Here is a 21,977-nt window from a genome sequence, read left to right on the forward strand (position 1 = left end):
TACAGAAGTAGAATGGGAGGCGGAGCTTCAGTTTTCAGGCTCCTCCCTTGTGGAACCAACCAGCTCCCAGTTTGGGCAGACACCCTCTCTAGCTTTAAGATTAATCTCAAAACATTCCTTTTTCATAAAGCTTATAGTTACCACGCTTTAGTCATGCTGCTGTAGTCTGTGGTTACTACTTAAATAAAACAAAACAAAAATTGATGTTTTTAATTTTGATGTTATTTCCTTGCTCTGTTGTTTTCTTATTGTAAAGGGTTTTGAGACCATGTTGCATGGTGATGTTACACTTAGATTACAGATTACATAATGATTCTATAATAGGTCAATAGGTCTATAATAGTGTCTACATATAATGTAAGGTTTAGATTAGATTCCCTTCGTGTTTTTGTTTGTTTGCCATTACTGTTAGTCATTGACAGTTTAGCGTGCTAAATTAGTAGATCATGGTGGTCAAATTTCAATTTCATTGGCCTTTCCACAAATTAAATATTTCAAACAAATCTAAATTTGTGTTGCTTCAGACAATGTTTTGGTATATCACTGCTTAATTGTGTTGCATCTTGTGGTTTTATGGCCCACCAACCCTGATCTCATCAACCCTGTTGGGAGGACCAGCATTAAACTTTATCACATTGCCAGAAACACGACTCTAAATGAATGCTGATATTAATCATGTCGGTAGTTTGTTTAAAAAGGCAATTATTTGCTAACACACTGCCATACCAGCTATTTAATACAGTATGTTGTTTTTTTTTAGCTTGTCTCCCTAAGAAATTAGTTAATGGTGCTTTAAATGCAGTTATTCATCAACCACCGGCTCCGTCAATCCAAAAATACTGACATTTACGCTGCTGTTGTAAAAACTAGTGTTTCTGTAGTTCTGTATCTCTACTGCTAAGATCCACACTGGCTTTCAATGAGAATGGAAATATTGCTTTTTAGTTGCATAAATGTGGGAAAATGTTAATGAATGATAATTTAGGGTATTTACGAGCTCATGAAATTCAGATATCCTTTCCTGGCGCTACTGCAAAAATCAGGCAGGCCGCATATTATAAATCATTGAATCCTCACTGGGATACAGGCAGAGAAACTAAAATAACCCTTTCTAAAATCAGCATCGGCTTTTTTTTTTTTTTCTTCTAACCGAAGCTCAAAAAGTTTACCCCTTGCCCTTCGTCACCCTTTCCTCTGTGGAGAAGGATGTGTTTCCACGGTGATTAGGGATGGGAGTTGGGGTAGGTAAGTTCAGGTGCAGATGGTACTGGGACCCCCACATACCTGCTAGACCACATTAGGGGACACTCTTACTACCATTACCTGATTTAAATGTGTGGACCATAAACACATAAATCATAAAGCACAATTAAGTCAACAAAGCATCTACAGACTCATTTACTCACACACAAACACAAGCCAAGAACACATAAACGCATGCAAATGCACAGTCAAGTATTATTTTGCACCGATCGGAGCAGTCAACCTTACCGACCCTTAAAACACACACACACACACACACACACACACACACACACACACACACACACACACACACACACACACACACACACACACACACACACACACACACACACACACACACACACACACACACACACACGCACACAGATATGTAAGTAAACATTAGTAAGCTGGCACAAATTTCCCTGCAGGCCATGAGAATAATGGTATTCCTCTTTGGGAAAGATTCAACTCACTGCTGCTCAGTTTGCATTCCCACTCACTTGACATCTGTGTTTCCCACCGGAGCCCATGTCTTTATTCTGAACACGTGTTTTAGTCAAGACCAATCTCTCCTGCATCATGAATAACAGGCAGCATACTTAATGTAAAGAACCAATTTCTCAGACAGTCGGAATACATTTGAGACTCAATTTACCTTGCCTCTATTTACGTTTAACAGTATTAATTAAGGCTTGGCAGGTCACATATCCACCCTACCGGGCTTTTATATTTTGAATCAAATTTGTTCAGTAACTATAAATGTAATTTCCTCATCCTCAAATGACTTTTCCTATAATTGGGGCTGTGCACGTTCATTTTTTAGAGGTGACTTGAAAGTTTATTCTTGTTTCCTCCAGACAAAATACACAGATTGGCACCATGACGAACATTCATAGCGTGTCTACTTTGATAGTCAGCATTCTTTTAAGGTCGGCTATCTTTACATATGTGGTACAGTATAAGTGTGGAATGAGTTGATTGGAGAAATGCGCCTCAGGTAGTAACTCTCACTGTGCTTGCTGGAGCAATGAGCCATGTGTAAAATGTGAGATGCACTTTCTATCCTCCCATTCCCAGATGTTGTTGTTAGGTGTACATTCTGGGGAAACCAAGTATGACAATGCTGGAATTTAATTTTGTCTATCGCATGCGTAGCCTGTAGAAACATATCCAGTGTACAGCGCCGCCGGATTTGCTTGTAGTCAGTGTCTTTTACTTATTATTTTTTCATAAAATGATATAATTTTGTTTCAGCATACTGTGGCTCACCAATGAATATTTCATAAGTGTGTTTCTTTATTATATTTGATGTGCCGGTTCTGTTGCTTGTTCTCATTGTTAAAAAGCTATGCAGGAGACGGTGGTCTGACTGGAAACCTAAAAGTGAATGCGTGTTTGGACAAAAATGATAAATGCTGCAACTTGTTCTTGTCTTTTTTATGCTACACCAAAATATTTACTGACAACCAGTTGCAGATCAAAATAATCAGTGTTAAACATTGCTGGATTAATGGGTTGTTATATCTATCTTTAATGACATAGATATGTCATTATATGTCATATAACACTCAAATACACAAATATTTGTAGCCTATTAGTTGGAGATGGAGTAAGCTACTTAGGCCCTATTTGTTATTCATTAGCTAACTTTATTAGTTTTTAGCTGCATTTGGGAGAAAACATTTCCAGATGAAAACATGAGGCAGACGTTACAAAATTAAACAAAATGTAAATCTTTATTCTTAGTTACAGAAAAACATTAGCTGCTGTGTCTGCTAGATAGTTGTAGCATCATAGACTAGCCAGTGACTTAATAGTAGGTACCTGTTAGGATTCAATTTTAAACTACAAATGCTAACTATAAAACAATAATTTGTTTAGCACTTTACTTGTAATTTTGCGGTTATGTTTATTTATGGTTGTTATTTAAATAAAGTAAATGGGAGGTTTAATAGTTCTGTAGCCTCATGCTCATTCAGACATTTTTTTATTCCTGTTAAAAACACAACTCATTTTGGTGAGAAACAAGCAATTTGTGTTTTTTGGTTTAAAAAAAAAAAATTCAAATTTGGTCGTACTATGTATTAACACCAAATCAACGTTAGCTACTCTTAACCTGACAAAATGCTATGGTAAGCATGATCACATGGTAAGCATGATCACATGGTAAGCGGACATCACAATTGTAAATTTGTATGCCTCTATAGAGAAAAACATTACCGTCCATAACTGCTAGTTAGCATGAAATTATGTTCGCCAGTAACTAAACAGAATCTAAATCTAATTTGTAAGTTGTGGGACAGAACACTTTATCCCAATTGAAATTGTTGTTTTTTATGGTGCATAAACATTATTCATGTAATTTAAATTTGGGGTTTTTATTGTTCTGGGTAATTGGGTCAGAATAGTTTTTAATGCCTGACAAAAATATGAGCAACTGTGATAGAAACATAGACTCTCCATGTGTGTCTGATTGTATGTTAGCACGACATACTCCTCTATTTTCAGTTAAACTTGAATCCTAATTATATACGTTAACAATGATAAAGCTGTGTTAACTTCAAACATTATGCAAATGCTGAGGAGTTAAAAGTGCTTTAAATTCCAGTTGACTTGTTTGAATCAGTGAAGACCAACACTTCAGTTAAAATGATTCATGTGGAGTTTGACATAATGCCCAGAAAAGCATTTGTGAACTTGCCAAGTACCACTTCAAATTCAGAGCTTAATTGCTCTACTGTTAAAACATGATGCTTTATAGCATTCTTAACAGCAGGCCATTTTCTCTCAAGGTATTTTGACACAGTAAAAGACGCAGGTATAAATAATGAAATGAACAATTCATTTTTGTTTTAGCTACTTCAGTTTCCAGGTTCTGGGATTGTTCATGCTGGCTCACTGTCACAGCTTTCTACAACGGGAACAGAACAGAGACATTGTTAAGATTATTAGTTACACTGCTGCATTTCCCACTTTTGCTTGTCAAAATATTTTTGGTGAATACGATTCACTGTGATCTCTCTGATCCACTTTCAGTTACGAAACTTTAACAGTATTTTAAAGCGCAACACTGTATATTTCTGTGGGATTTATGGGGAGCTGATTTCAACAAAAAAGTGTAGTAGCATCAGTGCTTGTTAATATCAAAGCAGTGCCTTTATTCTGCATTGCAGTAACACAAATCTTAATGTCAGACTGATGTAATAATGAGAAACATACGTATTGTATATATAAATATAGCTTCTTTACAGCCTCTAGCTCTGCTACTTGCTTATTGATCAGCAAAGAGCTGAAAAATGACAGCCGTCTGGCCACAAAGTAGCAGCAGATCTAAACCACAAATCAGAATTGGTAGAACTGACATGCAGAGAAACAGACTCGAAGACGAGAAACAAATGTTATAAATGTATATCGGATTATGAAAATGATCAGATATTTTTGGGATAATCCAAACTACGTTCTTTCCCTTTGGGGATTTTGACTTTTAGAGGTGCTGTGATAATTTGAGCAAGCATTTGCCAGTTTATTAGGTACACCAAGATAAAACAAATGCAGTTCAGTGAAACTATCCTCCTTTCATGAAGGTTGTAATGTTCAGTTTTTATTTATAGAGGATGTAGTACAACTGTATTTTATTATACATAGATGGTACTGCTAATTAGCCTATCCTCACTGATATGATGTACATTGAATGGGCACATTTTAGAAACATATCTGTATAACACAGCAGCAACATCAATTAGAACCTCAAAAATGTTAATAATGTTACAGTTCTTTTGTTTTAGACTGCATTTGTTTAATCCGGGCGCATCCAATAAAATTAAATCATGCTATTCTAATAATATAGCAATGTGTCAACAATAAGAAACCTCAGCAAGGTTTCCATCTAAATAAAGTGATATATTAACCAAAATTTAAGAAAATCAGCAAAAGAAAACACAAAATTCCTCCTTTCGTCCATTGCTGGTATGCGATTATAAATTGTTGTTGTGATAAACAGCTGGTGGTGCTAATCCTACAATTAGGTGCCATTAAGTCTGTTTCCATTGACATTGGTGCAATTTATTAATAAGCCAAACTTCCCCATCAGAATGCATGCAGCATGAACATGTTTTGAAATAATATGAATACATTTATTTTGGAAGTTTTGACTCTTTGGTTTAACTGCAAATTGAAAGTGTTCCCAAACACAGGTGGATGATAATGCACGTAATGCTGACCTCACAGTAGTTAAAACGAGTTTTGTAAATGTTTAATGAGGAAGGCAATACATTCAACCTCTGTCAACCTCTCTGTCCCATTAAATGTGTTACAAGATAGCTTAAAAAAAATGACATGAAAATATGGGACCGTTTCTTAAAGGATGACAAAGTTGATGTATTACCAGCCTGCAGACCTCCATATGGTGCTTCACACATGACAGAAAACAAATGTAATGCTGCTTTTTTTTGTATATTTGCAGAGACAGGTGTGATTTACTGTTGGGGTGGATTATTTAGTTTAATTAGCTTTGTTTTGCATTTTACCTCAACAAGCAGCCTTTTTCATCTGTCATAGAAATAAAGGATTCATTCCGAGTGCAGTATTTGATGCTGCAGAAATGCTTCAGTTTCTCTTTGGTCTTTGACAAACTTAGCAGTGTGTGTTTGTGTGGCTTTGTGGGAGTAAAAAAAAACAAAAAACTGTTTTAATACGTTTTTTAGTCTCTTGTGCAGCCTTATGATCTGCATTAGCTTAATACAAGTGGAAACATCTGCTAACGGGGGTGAACTTATTCAACTTGATTTATTATTTTTTTAAAGAACTTAAAACGAAGCCCAGAAAAAAACAAATACAGATATTTAAAATGGGCATTTTAATATTGATGACGTGTTGAGAAAACTGATTGTGCTGTATGCATGCACTCATGTTTGTGAGGCTCTAACTAGATCTGAGGGTGCAGTTATTGTAAAGCCTCTGAATAAATTACACTTCACATCTGTGCGTTTAATATATTTAGACAGCGATGCTCAGCTCCAGATGTGACACTTTCATCACTGCGTCTTACTGTGTGTGTGTGTGTGTGTGTGTGTGTGTGTGTGTGTGTGTGTGTGTGTGTGTGTGTGTGTGTGTGTGTGTGTGTGTGTGTGTGTGTGTGTGTGTCCTCCTTCCTCAGACAAGGTGCCTCATTTCTCTCGGCTGGGTGACGTGGAGGTGAACGCTGGGCAGAATGCCTCATTCCAGTGCGTCGCCACGGGCAAAGTTTCGGAGAGTGAGCCTTTCCTCCTGGAGGTGAGAACGAGAGAGCGAGGCTGTTTGTTTTCTTTTTTATTTATTGACTGTGCTCAAACGGTCGAGCCCACATCTCCACCACCGGATAATGACAGGGATTGGAGACTGTAGGACGAAGGAGAAGCCACACAAAAGATAAAACAAGAAAAACGTTTTACGTGTTTGGCATTTAGCTGACAGTCTCCTCCAGAAGAGCTTACAGTCGTTACATTTACATGTCTTATTCAGGCTGCTGTTTAGTCTAACCCAGTAAAGAGAATAGTCCTGTCCTCAGATCAAATGTTCCAGCAGCCATACAGTCTGACAAACATGGAGTTATCAGTGACCAGCTATTAACTCAGGCCAAAGCCAAAATGCTCCCAGTAGTATTCAGTTCGTACTGCTCACTGTGCTGCTTTTGGACTCAACAAAATGTCTGGAATGCCACACTTTGCATTTTCTGGAGTTTAGTAACATTTTAAGTTCTGTATTTTGAACTCGTTGCAGCAGAGTGTGACACCTCCTCCAGCAGCACCCAACCAACTCCCATCCTCCCAGTCCGACCTCCACATCGCGGGCTGTTGACATATGGCGAGCAATATGACATGATTAGTGTAGTAAGCATCACTGTTCTCTGCTGGTGAAGAAGCTCAGATACCAAAGAAAAAGCTCCAGTTTTATTTCCCTGGCCCTAGTTTCTGTGGTTGTCATTGACATGAAGCGAGCAGCAAGTCGAAAACCATCATAAGCGCAGACTGCAGCGGCTACTGTAAGTGTGACGATAATTAAATAACTCCAACAACAACGGCGGCAGTGGCAGAGTTAGCACACAACCTACGTCATATGATGGTCAATGCTGATTGGTTAAAGGCTGCTCCAATAGTTTCAAAATGAATCCGAGGTCTGCATCAATTAAGATGCAACGACTGTAAACAATTAAAGCGTCACCAGACCCATAGATTCACACAGTGAAATTGGGTCTGGAAATACCAGACTAAACACTGCTGCAATGTCAGCAAAATCATCGTCAGTCAGAGCTTAATCAATGAGTTTGATGAACTCGTAGCATTACATTCATTTAACGTATTACTTCAGAACACTTAAAGCCACACAAACTAAAAAAAAATTAAAGTTGAATTAAATTAGCTTTTTTAAGTTTGTGTCCATTGTTGAGCCAAAACATTATGACCACCTTGGACAAATATGGTTTTAGTCTCCGCATGCCGTAAAACATCCAACCTGCCAAAGCCAGGACCCTACTAGACCTCTGAAGGAGTGCTGTGGTACTGTATCTGGTCCAAAGGCACCCGCAGCACATGTTCTAAGTCCTGTAAGATGCAAAGTGGAGCCCCTGTGGGTCAGACTTGTTCCAACACATCTCCCAACAGCCTGTCACTGGTTCATTGTTTGTCCGTCTTTGGATCACTGCTGACTGGAAGCACCCAACATGCCTCACCGGAGGTCGTCTTGTCATGACCATTTGGTTCTTGTCAAAGTTGCTGAGGTATTCAGATTCCTCCCACAGCGACAACACCGAGCTACCTAATTATCTAATATATCCTAGACCTTGACATATACCATTGTGATGACTTGTTTTATATTTTACAATGCAGTACTAAGTGTTTTGGAGCCAAACCCAAGAAAGAATCAGGCACAAAGGCAACTCTGTTTGACTCATCTTTTTATAAATAATCTTGTATTCTACATGTTCCTCAACCTCACTGGAAGTACAATACATCTCTGTTATTATCCGAGAATGTCTCCTGACAAAGAACGGAAGTCACCTCAGTTGTTGAAGAAAGTGGGAGCCATTATCTTAACCATGGGCATAATACTAGCAATAATAGTGTTATTTAGTGTTGTTGAATAATGCAGTAAGTTTATGACTCTGAGTTTGTCTTTTAATGGTTGCCTTGTTGTAGGGAAACGAGTCATTTGAGGGTTTGGGAGATTATTAAGTTTGCACTTCTGCTTTTGAAGCTTTTGATTGTGATGGCATTTAGTTTACTAAAGCCCCTTAAGTCATTTCTCTTATGCTTCAACTGAAAATAGTTTCAATTTTCCTCGTTTGAATATGAGCTAATATTAGTCTTCAAAAATCCATCCCTGAATGCCTCCACTCTTCCTCTGGCCTTGAAGCCTGCACATCTAAGTGCTTTTGAAATGATGGTAGCAGGGAGAAGGCGCTTTGCAAATGAGATCTCGGTATACTTGGTGATCCATCCCTTGTGTTTCCACATGATTTTACCCCCCCTCCCCCCTTCTCTGAATTGAAGCCTTTGAAGATCATCGGCATGTGAAAGAACCATTTTTTCCACACACACTCACACTCACATAGAGAAAAATACAAACAAACAATACAAGACTTGTCTTGTTGATTTGACAGTAGCTTCGGTGAACTTCACAGCCGAAGTTCACATTTGCTTCAACTCCTCCCTACTTTTCTGATTTAGGAAAGGAAAAAAAAAACAGCTGGTAACAGCAGAAAATAGAGATATATCACAAACCATTACCACCTTCTGTTCCTCCATTTGTTATTCGGGGGTATGTTTGATCATCAGCTAAGAGTCTGCTAATTGCAGCTTTCTCTTGATCTCTCTGGCGCTGTGGAGGTCCTCCCTGGATCAGTCTGAAGCTATTTTCCTCCACTTTTTCTTTTATTTAGGTAGTAGAAACACATTGTTAGCATAATATTTCTTAATCAATTAGCATCATATTTTCTCGGCTGTGCTCCAGCTCAAGATCAGCAGTCTTAGATGCTATTTAGCATCCTTTAACATCAACGTGGTTGGAGTCCAAACCTGCATTAGGGTTACAATGTAATGCAGGGCCCTCTGCCAGACAGGAAGACTGGCAGCACGCTTGGCAAACTGTAGCATTTATTTAACCTGAAAGCCTGCAGGTGGGCTTTAAAATGAATGTAAAAATATCAGAAAATGTGCACGCTTTACTTTAGAAAGTTACTTCAAACCAATGCAAACAGTGTTAAAAACAACAAAAAAAGAAGTTTTAAAAAGCCCTTGGAGATTACATAAAAGAAGAGTACAGATGCTATTGATACCAAAGTTAAAATGAGCTGTAATCTGTAGCTTCAGGCAGTCAGCCACTGTACATCTAATTTCATATTTCCTACCAGCAGTGCATTTCCCCTCCTATCCTCCTAAACCAATTCAAACATGCAGTTGTCAAACCCACTTACTTGTGAAAAGTGTGAGCAGGCGACAGCTTACATAATAATCTGCTTATTCTGGGAGAGCGCTGTATATATTGTATCTCACACCTGGAACAGCTCATTTGGAGCGCTGGCCTCTGATTTCCTGTTTCCACCGGTTGAGCCGATTGCCAGTGTGCCTGCAGCTCTGACACATTAGCATGGCGAGAGATGAGGAGATGTCAGCTCGAGCCCCGGTGCCAGAGACAACAACCCGGGAGGCCTGTGTCACCAGCCTCTCGAGAGCACGCTATTGTTACCGGTGACATTTATCACGTATTTATTATCTCGCCCTCCCATGTAGCTAATTCCAACCCTCCTTTGTCTTCCTGTCTGCTTCTCAGCCCATCGCCCATTTTTAATCACTTGGACAGACTTCAGGTAAACACGTGGGGTTGGGTCGGTGTGCTTACAGCTGATTTCTCTCTCTCTGTGTGGTCTTTGTCTGGCGGTCAGCGGAGAAACGGCGTGGTGCTGGACACGTCTCTGCTGTCTCGGCTGAGCCACAAGCGGCTGATGGCGACATTTCAGGTGGAGGCGCAGCGTGGGGAGCAGGACCTCTACCGCTGCGTCACCCTTTCCACCAGAGGCGCCTCAGTCTCCAACTTTGGAGAACTCATCGTCAGAGGTAAGAACAGTTTCATGTCTTGGCCTGTTTTCTATTAATGTGGCTGTTGCGGATCTATGGGTCATGCTAACTTTACACTCTCCATTTTGGCTGTAGAGATTTAGCAGCACAAACCAGTGTATACTGGGCAGAGAGTGAGCTTTCCAACATGTGGTTTTGAGTCTGACCGCAAATACATGCTGATATTAGCCACCTGAAAAGTCTGTTGTAGTAACTGCACGTGTGGATCCACCCTGGTTTGTTTATTTGTGTTAAACTGACTCTCTGGAAACCCAACAGACAAAATCCAATGGCGGATTAGCCTGTGGACCATTATGAGGATGGTCTCAAGTCATTTCAGTTTGTTGGTCAGCCCTATTTGTTGGAACCAAAGTGGACAGGTAAGGAGCGAAATGAAATGGAAAACAAAACACACAGGATGCAGGCCGAAAGACAACAGGACGTCCAGAAAGACAAGTGGAAACTGTTTGTGTTCCTCTGCTCACAATTTCCATCTCTCCATGGATGAGCCTAAAACCAGAGCTACAACAAATACATTTGAGGTGTTGCCATCTTGGAGATGGCGTTTCCCATCCCCAAAATGAAATGGAAGAGAAGACCAAGACGAGCTGCACCAAACACTCAGTTTGTCATACGAAAAGTAAAAGCTGTTACTACAAGTGATTCACCCGGTATCACACTAAAGTGTGTAATACGTCCGTCAGTCCACTAGCAGATACTGTGTCAGTGTGACGGTTTGCTTCGCCTACGTGTGAAAAGACACACACATGGTTTAAGCACCAAAAACTGCTTTGGGGTCAGGAAAAGTTACTTAACGAATGCAACGTAACATAAATCTCTTGTGTGATGGAAGTAACTTGCATACGTTTTTTAAAGATGCTGTAGAGTAGAAATAAAAATGAGTTTTAAGTTCATCACACCACAGAAGTATGGGTTGTTAGCTACCCATCCAAATTTGAATGAAAAAAAAACACAGACAAGTTTGTTAAATTAGGCTTTGAAATGGTGAGAAAATCATCAGTCTTCTCTGCTCTGAGACTGGGGGGCATGTCCTGAAGGAGCTGAAGCTCCGCCCCCTCTCTGGAGGGTGTTCAGTGTCCTGTAGGACAGTCCTGTGGCTGCAGTTCTTTTCCCCACTAAGCGGTCCGTCTGACATCCAACCTCTCGGTGACTTCATGCGTGATGTCCCGCTGGTCCTCTGTCTCTCTGGTGGACGGAGCAGCCTGCTTTATGAAAACACAATAGACTCAGAATTTATTTGTCCAATGAGTGAAACACACAGATGCATATAAATGAAGCTTGTCCCCCTGAGCTGTAACACAGGAGTCAAACTGGACACCAGAGACAGCAGACAGTGAGTCTCCAACTACTTCTAACACACCTGAATTACAATCATGGAGATAATAAGAGAGGAGGAGTTGATCTAGTTCTGTAACGACTGCAACATGAACAACGCTGCATTGTATCACATGTTAATTTATTACATCACATGTCAATTAATTACATCACATGTTAATTAATTACATCACATGTTAATTCATTATATCACATGTCAATTAATTACATCACACGTTAATTCATTACATCACACGTTAATTCATTACATCACATGGTAATTCATTATATCACATGTTAATTAATTACATCACATGTTAATTAATTACATCACATGCTAATTCATTATAGCACATGTCAATTAATTGCATCACATGTTAATTCATTACATCACATGTCAATTCATTACATAACATGTCAATTCATTATCTCACATGTTAATTCATTATGTCATATGTTAATTCATTATATCACATGCTAATTCATTGCATCACATGTTAATTCATTACATCACATGTCAATTAATTATATCACATGCTAATTCATTACATCACATGTCAAGCCATTATATCACATGCTAATTCATTACATAACATGTCAATTCATTATCTCACATGTTAATTCATTATATCACATGCTAATTCATTATATCACACGCTAATTCATTATATCACATGTTAATTCATTACATCACATGTTAATTCATTACATCACATGTTAATTCATTGCATCACATGTTAATTCATTACATCACATGTTAATTCATTGCATCACATGTTAATTCATTGCATCACATGTTAATTCATTACATCACATGTTAATTCATTACATCACATGTTAATTCATTGCATCACATGTTAATTCATTACATCACATGTTAATTCATTATATCACATGTTAATTCATTATATCACATGTTAAGTCATTACATCACATGTTAATTCATTACATCACATGTTAATTCATTACATCACATGTTAATTAATTACATCACATGTTAAGTCATTACATCACATGTTAATTCATTACATCACATGCTAATTCATTGCATCACATGTTAATTCATTACATCACATGTTAATTCATTACATCATATGTTAATTCATTACATCACATGTTAATTCATTACATCACATGTTAATTCATTACATCACGTCAATTCAAACTTTGAACCTGCTCAGGTCGAGCCGACAGTCTTTCTCTTCCACTGATGTCCCTCCTCCTCCTCCTCCTCCTCCTCCTCCTCCTCCTCCTCCTCCTCCTCCTCCTCCCCCTCCTCCTCTTCCTGTAGCAGCTGGCTGATGTACAATAACTATCTGACTACAGCAGGAGTAGAACTGAAGTCCAGTGGGACGACCTCTTATGCAAATGAGCTCCAGGCTTGTATAGCGTTTCACCGTGAGAGGAGGAGCCATGCAGAAGGTCATATAAACCGTCTGTGATCTGATGTAGATAGGTTGTTGTGACGTAGATAGGCTGTTGTGACGTAGATAGGTTGTTGTGACGTAGATAGGTTGTTGTGACGTAGATAGGTTGTTGTGACATAGATAGGTTGTTGTGACGTAGATAGGCTGTTGTGACGTAGATAGGTTGTTGTGACGTAGATAGGTTGTTGTGACATAGATAGGTTGTTGTGACATAGATAGGTTGTTGTGACGTAGATAGGCTGTTGTGACGTAGATAGGTTGTTGTGACGTAGATAGGTTGTTGTGACATAGATAGGTTGTTGTGACATAGATAGGTTGTTGTGACGTAGATAGGTTGTTGTGACGTAGATAGGTTGTTGTGACATAGATAGGTTGTTGTGACATAGATAGGTTGTTGTGACGTAGATAGGCTGTTGTGACGTAGATAGGTTGTTGTGACGTAGATAGGTTGTTGTGACATAGATAGGTTGTTGTGACATAGATAGGTTGTTGTGACGTAGATAGGTTGTTGTGACGTAGATAGGTTGTTGTGACATAGATAGGTTGTTGTGACATAGATAGGTTGTTGTGACGTAGATAGGCTGTTGTGACGTAGATAGGTTGTTGTGACGTAGATAGGTTGTTATGACATAGATAGGTTGTTGTGACATAGATAGGTTGTTGTGACGTAGATAGGTTGTTGTGACGTAGATAGGTTGTTGTGACATAGATAGGTTGTTGTGACGTAGATAGGTTGTTGTGACGTAGATAGGCTGTTGTGACGTAGATAGGTTGTTGTGACGTAGATAGGTTGTTGTGACGTAGATAGGTTGTTGTGACGTAGATAGTTCGGGTTTTCGCGCCGCCATAAAAAACCTGAGCTGGAGACGGATGAGAAACTGTTTAACGGTCTAACTCCACATCAGTGCGACAACGTTTTCAAACTGCACATGCTTTCAGCGACTCATTTCACACATATATAATGTACTGAGAAGCAAATCTTGGAATTTACTTTACAGCATCTTTAAATGTGCTTGTATTTAAATGTGCTTGTAAATTTGGAATTTGAACAGGTCATTACAGTTCAAATGTTAATTATGTTTGAATAAAAAGTGACAGCCCTACTCTACTATGAAGGTTTAGAGTGCAAAGTTAACATGACCCACAGAGCAAAATATGCTAAATGAATTGGAAAAACATTAGTTTGAAATAAACCAGAATTATCCTTTAAGTATGAAACTGTTGTGAGAATATGTTAAGTGGCTGGTGCCAGCTATTGTCACTGGGAAGCAGCTACAGAGAGCTGACATTATGATGCCCAGGCTCGTCTCTGTGCCATTAGCTTCAGTAATTCAATGCAATCTCTCATTGATCGTTTCTTTTATTGGTCTTCATAAGAAATGAAGCGTGCTGCCATATTCCAGAATACATTGACATCCACTACAAGACCTCTAATAAGAAGCAGTCAAACTTTTTGTGATTTTAACAGAATTACAAATTTGCTTTGTGAGAACAGACAAATCTGCAGTTCCCATGAAAACGACCTCCAATCAGCTTGTGCATCATTTTAACCTGGTTTCATCCATAAAACTCACCAACGTTTTCTCGGCTTTCTGCCGTCTTATTACCTGCTGAAGCGTCGACTCCTCTTTGTCTTGCTGCTACTGCAGGAATGTCTGAACCATAAAATAAATTCCAAACTGTAAAATACACTGCTGCCAGGGTTCTCACAACAACCAGAAAATAGGACTGGATTTCTCCTTTCTTGGCCTCCTTGCACCGGCTACCTGCAAACTTCAGAGTTATCTTCAAATGTTTATGACTTGTTTGTGAAGCATGAACCACATCTTCTCTCTTTTTCTACACTCTGACCTGTAGCTGGAGATCTGCTGACCACTTATTTTTTGGCTGTCGCCAGGTTCACACTTTGTGTGTGTGTGTGTGTGTGTGTGTGTGTGTGTGTGTGTGTGTGTGTGTGTGTGTGTGTGTGTGTGTGTGTGTGTGTGTGTGTGTGTGTGTGTGTGTGTGTGTGTGTGTGTGTCAGTGTATGTGTGTGTGTGTGTAGAGGGATTTGAAACAGCCTTAGTCATGTATTATTCTTTAAGTACTGTACTATTCTAAGTATTATTCTTATATATAAGCCTTTAACTATTCCTGACATTGGCTTCTAATTGTGTTATTCTGGTTTATGATTTTTTTTTTCTTGTTTTCAAGTAGCTATATATTTTCTCTTATATATTTTATTAGCTTTTATTATTATGATTATCATTATGTTATGCGCACTCAACTAGCTCCAGAGCTCAACTATTCTGTCAAGCTGTGATGATGGCCTGTGAACAACCAGGGCCTGTGGGAAAATGTGTTCATTGGAGGCCATTAAAACTATACCGGAAAACTGTTCCGTAATGGCCTGCTTTGCTTGTTTCAAGCCACATCTGGGTTTAGTTTTTTTTAAATTTTAGTTTACCATAGCCATGATTTGTGACACACATCTAAGCTGTGGAGGAGCCCGATTCATTTATCCACCGCAGCACAAACCTGCTGGAACAATTAAATAATTCGGGTCTGAAACGTCGTGATCAGGTCGAGCCTGATGGTTTACGTTATAAATTACAAACGCGAGTGTTCAGACATTTATGAATGTCAAAATTTTCACAAATTTAATTTTTTGAAATGCCTGTTGCTCCGACTCGTCTTTCTTTGTCTTTCTGCACGTGTTCACCCGTCATGAATGTCAGCCATCAGCAGTATAAGCTCAAGTTAAAGAAAACAAAAAGGAAAAAGTTAATTTGTGTAATTTGCTGATTCGTGGTTGCTCGGTTACACATTAACAGCTGGTTCATTCTGATTGGTTGCTGTGAGGTCAGGACTGTGCTGCTGATCTCCCTCACTTATTGAACATATTTGAAATGCCTTAAATCCTCCAAACTTTGCCTGCCAACTGGTTCCTATGCTCTTAAAAGGGGGTCAGCAAATGTTTCAATGAAACAACTGGTACCATGGTAACACTGAACGTGGCTGAACACACAGAACATAAATACTGGGCAGTGGGAAACCGCTATCCCGGCTTGTTCTGTATGTGTTTAAAATATTTGCCTGACAGGAGTCTTGAACTCCTGCCAAATGCCAAACCAGTCAAACAGGTTCTAAAAGAAATACAAATTGGAAGTGAGATGAAGAAAAGGAAAACAAAACAACACTTGAAACAGAAGTATCACTAAATACACAGTGGAAGGTATGTAGAGCCACATATTAGGTGACGTGCTCTTACATTTGGAGGGAGTTTAAATGGAAGGTAATATAATTTCTGAAGCTTCAGACAAGAAAGTAGAGACCACAAATCCGCTACCATATTTTTTGGTCATGTCCAAAGTTACCAAATTATTGAATGACATTATTTGATTCCCATTAAAGAGGTTTTAAGTTACAACCCCATTTTTGTTTTTGTTTTACACAACTTTTCCAGTCTTTTGTTGACCCTGTCCAATCTTTTTAAAATGTGTTGCTGGCATCAAATTCAAAATAAGAATATATTTTCATAAAACAAATTATTCCTTAACGTTTTGATGGTTTTAGTCACAGACTTCAGAATTCTGCTTATGAAGCCTCTTCTTTGTGCCTTAAAAACTTTTGCTTGTGAATTCGACCTGTTATTTTCAGCTGTCACTCTTACATTTCTTGTTCTGCGTGGGTTAAACAAACAAAACACACTACCTGTTAATTGGCTTTTGATGTTTTGTGAAGGTTTTGAAAAGAAACAACACTGATATCATGCTCTCTTAAAGAAAGCATCTTCATCTATTTTCAAAGATGCAGAGTTTTTTTTCTTCCTTCATGTCTCAATAAATCATGCCATAAAACGCTCTGTTGGCAGGTGCAGTCGCTGTGCAATATATCAGTCAACAACCCTCCATCCGTGCACACAAACAGTTCCTCACCCACAGCATCATGTGATGAATTAATTTGATGTTCGCCTGGTTGATGAGGGTCATATTATCCATCAAGGCTGGAGTTTTTTTTTTTTTTATGTGCTGAGAGGAGATAGTTAGTTATGCAATTATTCATGCAAATAAGCTGTTATTCAACGTCATTAGAGGGAAAATTAAGATTTTTCAGCATTCAAGAGTGTCTCTCACACTCTCGCTCTCTGTCTGTCTCATAGTCCTGATGTGATTAAAATATTTTTATGACTCAATGCTCTAGCAGAGCAGAAATAATGTTATTGAAACTGTAAAACAAAAAAGAGAAAATCCATGACAGAAATCCTTGACTTCTCCTTTGCTGGCATGACTCACATCTTTTCTGCTGGAAATGGCAACTGTTTTTCATCAGTGTTTTCAAGGACAGAGTTTCTTTTTGTTATTTTCTGCTGTTTCTAATGTCACTTCTAATCAACATCAAAAGCTTTATTCTAACAGGATTATACATGTGAGATTCAAGCTGATACACAGCAAATTTTGTTTTTTTGGAATAAACTCTCTGGGAGTTCAAGTCAACTTTTACTGAGTTTGCATGTGAGACTACTGAATACACTCTTAAGCAGAGTGAAAGTATATTTTCTATGAATTGATTGTTTAATCATTTTCAGGAGTTATAACTGATCTCTAGTGGGAGTTCTCATGAAGAGTCAAATTCAATTTTTACCTTGAGTCGTTTTAACAGTCAACACTGAACCATATGTATTATTTGACACTCATAGAGTTATAGTTTAATCACACGATAAAGGTTTTCAATAGAAATGACAAATAAATAATAACGTATTTGTCACAAATATATATCTAAGAAATATGTCCAGTGTGAATATATGAAGTGTGCACAACAATTAGTGCTGCATGAATACTTAACTTGTGTGTAACAAGTACAAACCAATGAACGAGCACGACTGTGATAGGTGTATATATGATGTTCCTACCTTGTACATTTTAGGTATCATTATATCTTCATTTAAATGCTTCTAAAGGGCATGTTTCAACATAAGTAAATATAATTTCTGCCCATCACTTAAATTGAAATTGTGCTGCTTTATTCTCAAAATGTACAAAGTCATGCTAGGAAATGCTAATACGGCCAAAAAACTGCACCGTATACGCCATGAGTAGTGTTGAACCATGCTTCTCAACACCCAGTGAATGAAAGAGTATCCTGAACACAAGCTGATGTCTAACTTAGAAAATAAACTCCCAAAATCTAACTCTTTTATTTTACTGGATGGTATTCCACTCCAGAAATTTGCTTTGTAGTTGATAGGAATGTGGTTTGGTGAGCTCACACTAAATGACATGATTTTCTCCATTACAGTGCCCCCAACACCAATTGCACCCCCCCAGCTCCTGCGGGCAGGTCCCACCTACCTGATCATCCAGCTGAACACCAACTCTATCGTGGGGGACGGACCGGTCATCCGCCGGGAAATCCAGTACCGGGCCAGCCAGTCCACGTGGACGGAGACTCACGGAGTGGGCTCGCTCACCTACAAGGTTTGGCACCTGGAGCCGGACACAGAGTACCGCATCAGTGTCCTTCTCACCCGGCCCGGGGAGGGGGGCACAGGAGCACCCGGACCCCCACTGATCAGCAGGACAAAGTGTGCAGGTGAGTCAGATCAAACGTCGCGTCATCCTAAAAAAGAAGAAAAATACCTAACATCCATGGCAGTGGAGCAAATCAGAGTTTCAGTAAGAAACAGAGCTGCTCTGGCAACCACAATTAAGCTCATTGGTTGGGATAAACCTCCGTGGTACAGACATACAAAGCTTTTTTCTTTTTTTTTTTCAGAATAAAGTCGAGTGAGAAAGGCAGGAAAGAGCAGAAGGCTAATATTTGGAGGCCTACGATTTTATTTTTGTTCAAACTAAGCTGTTAAATCCGCAGGTGACATGAAGACCTAAGAAGGGCGGAAGCTCATGATTATTTTCATACTGATTGATCTATTGGTGTTTTTTTCTTGGATTAATCAGTAGGTCTGAGGTGGATTGGTGACCTGTCCAGAGTGTACCCTGCCTTTGGCCCCACGTCAGCTGGGATAGGCTCCAGTCTGAAGCTGGTATAGATAACCTATGGATGGATTAATCAAATGAGTGATTCAGTCTGGAAAACCCCCTGCAGAAAAAATCCTATCATAGTTTCTGCAGACCCAATGTGAGATTTTCAAATGTCTTTTTTTTTAGCTAGTAGCATGCATGAGTCATGCTATGAAAGTTCACATTACCATTGTCACTGCGGCGTCACTTATAATAAAACGCCCGAGGATGAGGAACTGTAAAACAACATGTGACTTTTGATGAGATGTAAAGTCACATATAGCAAACATAAGAAACATAAAGAAGTTGATAGACAGAGATAACACTGAGACAACAGTGTTGTCTTCATCACTTCACCTGGAGCCACTGAGAGCAAAAGGTGTGTTTGTTGTCATTGCAGCATGGGAGGTGTCTGATGCTTCTCCTTTTCTTCCAGTCTAACTTCTAATGAAAACACATATTTATATGAGAATCAAGTTATGCTTCCATTTAAAGTCATTTACATGCAAGACAAGGATTGTGAGAATTCTACAAAAAACAACAGGTAATATGTGGAGATTGACAGTTGAAGCACCACACTGTTGGCTAAAGGTCTGAGCTCAGCTGCAGAGGACAGTTTCGCACGGGAGCTCGTAGAGTATTAAAAAAAATGTTTTTTTCATGTCCTTGAAGCAGAGGGCAAGGTCCTCTCAACACCTCTCATCTGGGTTTTAGCCGCGGTGCTGCTCATCTGGGTGAAAAAGACACCCCGCCGCTCTACCAAGTAGACAGCATGACGTCCCTGTCACCTGTCACACTCTTTGATCTGCTCTCGTCTGTGTCTTCCACTCGCCCACCTCCTGTCGACTCCCATTGCTCAGATCTGAAGCTTTATCCCCGGGGAGAAAGCAGCAGACAGCAGAGGCCCCCATGACACCAAACTCTGGAATAATTTGTCTTCTTAATGTGTCACGGAGAGCCATTTCTTTTAGCCGAGAGACTCCTCTTTTTGGACACTCGTCAAGTGTAACATTTCATACTTACTGGTGCAGAGGATTTCAATCCAATAGGGCCATTGTTAACGGTGGGCAGCCCAGTTCAAATGCTAAATGAATGATGTGCCAATTTGCCTTTTTGCCCAGTTTTCAAGCTTTTTGTGTTGCTAGTCAATCCTTATACAAATGCACATTTACCATTTACATAAGTCCTCAAATGTCTTATCCTTCTCTTGATTAAAGCATGACAATCCATTTTTGGTGGAAAATAAGAAAATCCTGTTGAAAATTAGTGTACATATTGCTTTCAACCCATTCGTCTCTGTGTTTGTTGCTTCGTCCAGAGTAGAGAATCCTTCCTTCACCCTCTCTGGCCACTCACAGTAATCGTCCAGGTGTGCAGAGGTACCCACTTTTACTTTTTATATGCATAACCAGATGCAACAGCATGAATCCCTTCAAGCAGATATTAGAATAAGTGCAGCATTTTCCCCTTTCATACTCTTCAATGAGACTACAAAGACACGCAAGAGGTGAAGAGTTCTCCAGGCAGACAGTAGGAGTCTATGACAGCGGACTTTTTGCCCCACTTGAGAGTGTGGCCATTCGAGAGTAGGTGTAAGCAGTTTTGCCTTTAGACCTGGTTGGACAAAATGTTTGTGTCAGGTTTCGTCACCCTAGATACATGGGGGCATGTCCTGGATTCATGTTCCGGGTTTTCCTCATCAAAGTCAGTAGGGATAAAGCAGGTAAATATAATTGGTGGATGGATGTTGATCTATTAAAACTGGCCTAATTGTTGTATAATTGTAGTCTTAGTTTTACCTCATCATAAAGTGGTTTATATTGTCAAAAATCCTTTCCTACAGCCAGTGTGATTGTGGTGACTTGGCCATGTTTCCTGATATCAGCACCTTTTTGGAGTACAATGTCCTCGTAACTGACAAAAATGATGGCCAAAGCTATGAACTCAGACTTAAGTGAGTTTCAAGTGCTGTGAGAAGCCTCAGTCACCACCAGAGGTCGACTGATTAATGGGCTCCAGTAGAATGTTTTACAAATTATAGTGGAATTGGTGAAAGTTACCTCCAACAAGGAGCCTCCATCAGTCACGTTGGGATGTACGACACCATTTTGAATGGACACAGAGTGAAGGTGATGTCATTTTGTTGGTCAATGTGAGATCCTTCATCTTTAATTACATTAATGTAACTGGATATGTATTAATTTGTCATTTATGAACATGATAAGGTTCTTGTTTGTAGAGTGGCCTTATTAATTAGGATTTTATGAGACAGATGAGGAGGAGGAGGAGGGAAGTGGCACTTGCACCTACTTAAGTTATGTTTTTCAATGTACACTATATAAGAGAGCATTTTTCCTAAAACTATTTCTCAACTTTATGAAAATAAACATTGGCTATTAGCTTTTTCCTTCTCCACATTACTGTTATTATGTTGGCCTTTTAAAATCCACTATTGGTTGACCTCTAGTCACTACGTCCCCTCATTAAGAAAGAGGAAAACACACAGAATTCAGCCGATCTTTGAGTCATATAACTACATCTGCATTCTTGAAAATGTTTGGTGGTCCATGACTTTCCAAATAAGTCACTTTTGGCAGTAATGACAGCATTTTTAGGGCCCACACTCCATTACGCCTGTTTCCGTGCAAAGCATCAACCAGCTGTTATGCATCTTGTCAGTCACGTTAATTAAACGGTCATAAAATTAAACTAATGTGATGGCTGCTGCCTTTAAACAAGAGTTTTCCTTTGACAGTTTTTACTTCTGCAGGCAAAAAGCATAATCTGTGTTGTAGATTAGACATCCTGCTCAATAACAGCAGTACAATTTTATAAAAAGACAGCTGACAGTTGTAGTTCGGTTGCTAAACCGGACTCTC

At 39.2% G+C, this 21,977-nt stretch overlaps 1 protein-coding gene across 4 annotated transcripts in view; it reads left to right on the forward strand.

Moving 5' to 3' along the window:
• Positions 1-21,977, forward strand: part of ptprua (protein tyrosine phosphatase receptor type Ua) — a 233,957-nt gene that overhangs the window by 126,472 nt on the left and 85,508 nt on the right. For all 4 annotated transcript variants that reach the window (XM_069711504.1, XM_069711505.1, XM_069711506.1 and 1 more), the window contains exons 5-7: positions 6,404-6,519; positions 10,166-10,337; positions 18,377-18,670. In XM_069711504.1, the coding sequence (XP_069567605.1) occupies positions 6,404-6,519; positions 10,166-10,337; positions 18,377-18,670 (582 nt within the window). The remainder of the gene's footprint in view (positions 1-6,403; positions 6,520-10,165; positions 10,338-18,376; positions 18,671-21,977) is intronic.

The sequence above is a fragment of the Brachyistius frenatus genome, unplaced genomic scaffold (assembly GCF_029030835.1).
Source record: "Brachyistius frenatus isolate BFR_SWC_R1_liver_20210118 unplaced genomic scaffold, ASM2903083v1 Contig_101, whole genome shotgun sequence".
Lineage (NCBI taxonomy): Eukaryota > Metazoa > Chordata > Actinopteri > Embiotocidae > Brachyistius > Brachyistius frenatus.